This window comes from Nicotiana sylvestris, chloroplast, assembly GCF_000393655.2.
Source record: "Nicotiana sylvestris chloroplast, complete genome".
In the NCBI taxonomy this organism is placed as follows: domain Eukaryota; kingdom Viridiplantae; phylum Streptophyta; class Magnoliopsida; order Solanales; family Solanaceae; genus Nicotiana; species Nicotiana sylvestris.
Window position 1 is genome coordinate 17,501 of NC_007500.1, and position 2,500 is coordinate 20,000.

At 37.2% G+C, this 2,500-nt stretch overlaps 1 protein-coding gene across 1 annotated transcript in view, besides 1 other annotated feature; it reads right to left on the reverse strand. All coding sequences in view use genetic code 11, as the record gives it.

Annotated features, from left to right (window-relative positions):
• rpoC2 (RNA polymerase beta'' subunit) overlaps nt 1-2,500 on the reverse strand; it is a 4,167-nt gene that overhangs the window by 333 nt on the left and 1,334 nt on the right. Inside the window, exon 1 of the mRNA in view lies at nt 1-2,500. This exon is cut by the window's left edge and continues 333 nt beyond it; it is cut by the window's right edge and continues 1,334 nt beyond it. Coding sequence (YP_358662.2) covers nt 1-2,500 — 2,500 coding nt within the window.
• Nucleotides 1-2,500: part of a sequence feature (LSC,large single-copy region) that runs on past both edges of the window.

Sequence of the window (2,500 nt, forward strand, 5' to 3'; positions counted from 1 at the left end):
AGATGCTCTTGTTATTCCCAATAAGACGACTCGGTAACAGATCGCTTCTTCCAAAGCGCGCCCCATTCGTTCTGCTCGCAACAATCCAATAAGTTCTCCGGGTGAAAAAACATTAGACATTCCATCTTCTGAAACCAACACTTTTGATGTTATTTGACGTACAATAATTTCTAGATGCCTATTATGAATCTGCACCCCCTGGGAGCGATAAACCTGTTGGATTTTATTAACCAAAGAGATTCGGCTTTGCGCTATAGTTAGCTCAGCACCAATCAAGAATCCCCAAGGAATTCCAAGAATTCTTGTTATACATTTGTTCCAACCCTCAATCCTCTTTTCTAGATTCATGGATATTGAATCAACCGAACGCACTTCTAACACCTGTTCTACTTTTGGAAGACCTTGTGTTATATCACCAGATCTCGATTTTTCATATATAAATGTAACTAATGTATCTCCTTCGTAAAGGGTTTCCCCATAATGGCCATGAACAGTTGCTCCGGGGGTGGCCAAATAAGGCTTAGCTGATCGTATCACTATCGAATCAACTTGAACAAGTATAACTTGACCCGATTTGAGGGGCGGTCCATTTTTGGCTATACATACATTTTCACAAATAAACTGTCCAAGACTAATTATTTTAGATGTCTCTTCACAATAATTGTGATGGAGAAAATACCAATTCAAATTGAATGGATTTAAAATAATGTTACGACACGGATCGGGATTAAAAATTTTTCCATTTTCATCCATTAAATAATATTTAAATTTAATCACTTGAAAAGTCTGTTTTAAATTGTCAAGTTGCAAATAGTTAGTTACTAAGATCTGATTATGAGTTATTAAATGGTAAGATGAATAAAAATTCTCAATTGGAAGGGATGTTCCTAAAGGGCCCAATGAATTCCTAATTGGAATTAGGGGATCTTTTTTAATTGATTTTTTTATCACACTGTGATATTTTACATCCTTGAATGGCCCCATTCGAGAACAATTGGCTGCTGACAAAATTATCAACGACTGACATTCCTTATTTCTATTTAACAACGTATGAATAGTTCCTTGAGGTTGGTTAATAGATTGTTGAATTTTTGCCTTGGAATAGGAATAAATGGAAGAAAAGGGGTTGATATTGGTACAATCTGATCCATTATCAGAGAGCAATCCTGACCCCGACGGATCATTCCTTTTTCCGATATACGAAATAGGGGATTTCACTAAGTTGATTCTTAGGAAATGTCGAATCAAACCATTTGTCCTTATTTCAACAAAAGAAGCACGGGCTTCTTCGCAAGAAGAACTTTTTTTGTCTTGGTTCCAATTTAATACTAAACAAGTCCGAACTAATTGAATACTTGTGTCAGAAATTCCTCGAATCGGTTTGCCATTTCCATAAAGGATATAATTGACAATTCGAAGTTGCACATTATCCCTTTCCTGCAATGGATCCGGTGGAAAAAGGGTTGCTAAATTTATACCGTCCGTTATTTCATATGTGACGACAGGTCGAACTAAAACAAAAAACTTTTTCTTGCTAGGTGTAATCCGTTGGACATAGATCCAATTTTTCACTTTTTTGGATTCCTTGGAATTTCTTTTTCCTGTTCCTGGTGGTATCAAAACGCCGGTATGTCGGGATATCTTATCTGTCTCTCCAGGAAAATGGATATCTCCAGAAAAGATTTTAAGTTCAATTCGTTTTTTTTTTCTCTCCACCCGGACCAACCCACCGACTCGGCTTCTTAGATTTAAGGTGATTTGTGTATCTACCCCAACGATACTATTGTTCCGTACCATTATGGAAGAAGATCCGGGCAAGATATGCACCTCTTCAGGAATGAAAAAAAATCGATCTACTTTCATTTGGTATTTTGGCCTAAATTCCTTGACTCCTCGATACTCAAGCAAATCCTCTTTTTTGATGACTGAATGCGTTTCTACAGTCCCATATTTAATAATGCCCGAACTCTTTCTTCTGTATCGAGGATCATCGAAATAAGCAAGAATACTATTTCGACGGAAAATACCATTTACGGGGATTTCAATCGAGATACCTGAACAGGGCATTAGTTCATTCTCGAGTTCTTGAATCGAGTGTAGTGGAATGATGAATTTATTTCTTCGCCTTTTTGACAATAAATCAGAATTCTCGTGGAGAATAGGCGAATATACGAGATTATACTGACCAGCACATATGATTCGATTAAGGTCTGAATAATCAGGAATCCTATCTTCTTTTTTACCAGAAAAATCCGAACTAAATAATTTCTGCCTCGCCTGATCGTTGGTTACTGAGAGGTTAGAAGTATATCTTCGCTTGCCAGAAAGAAAATGCGCATTCATTTGATCCTGATCCTTGTGGATCGAAAGGTAGACTAGACTGGACCTGCACGGCCTTCCTAATAATATCCATAAATGGCTTGTTTTTGGTAATAGATGAACATTACCGTATGTAAATTCGGGTGCATGATAGACATCGGTACTCCAGTGCATTTCTCCG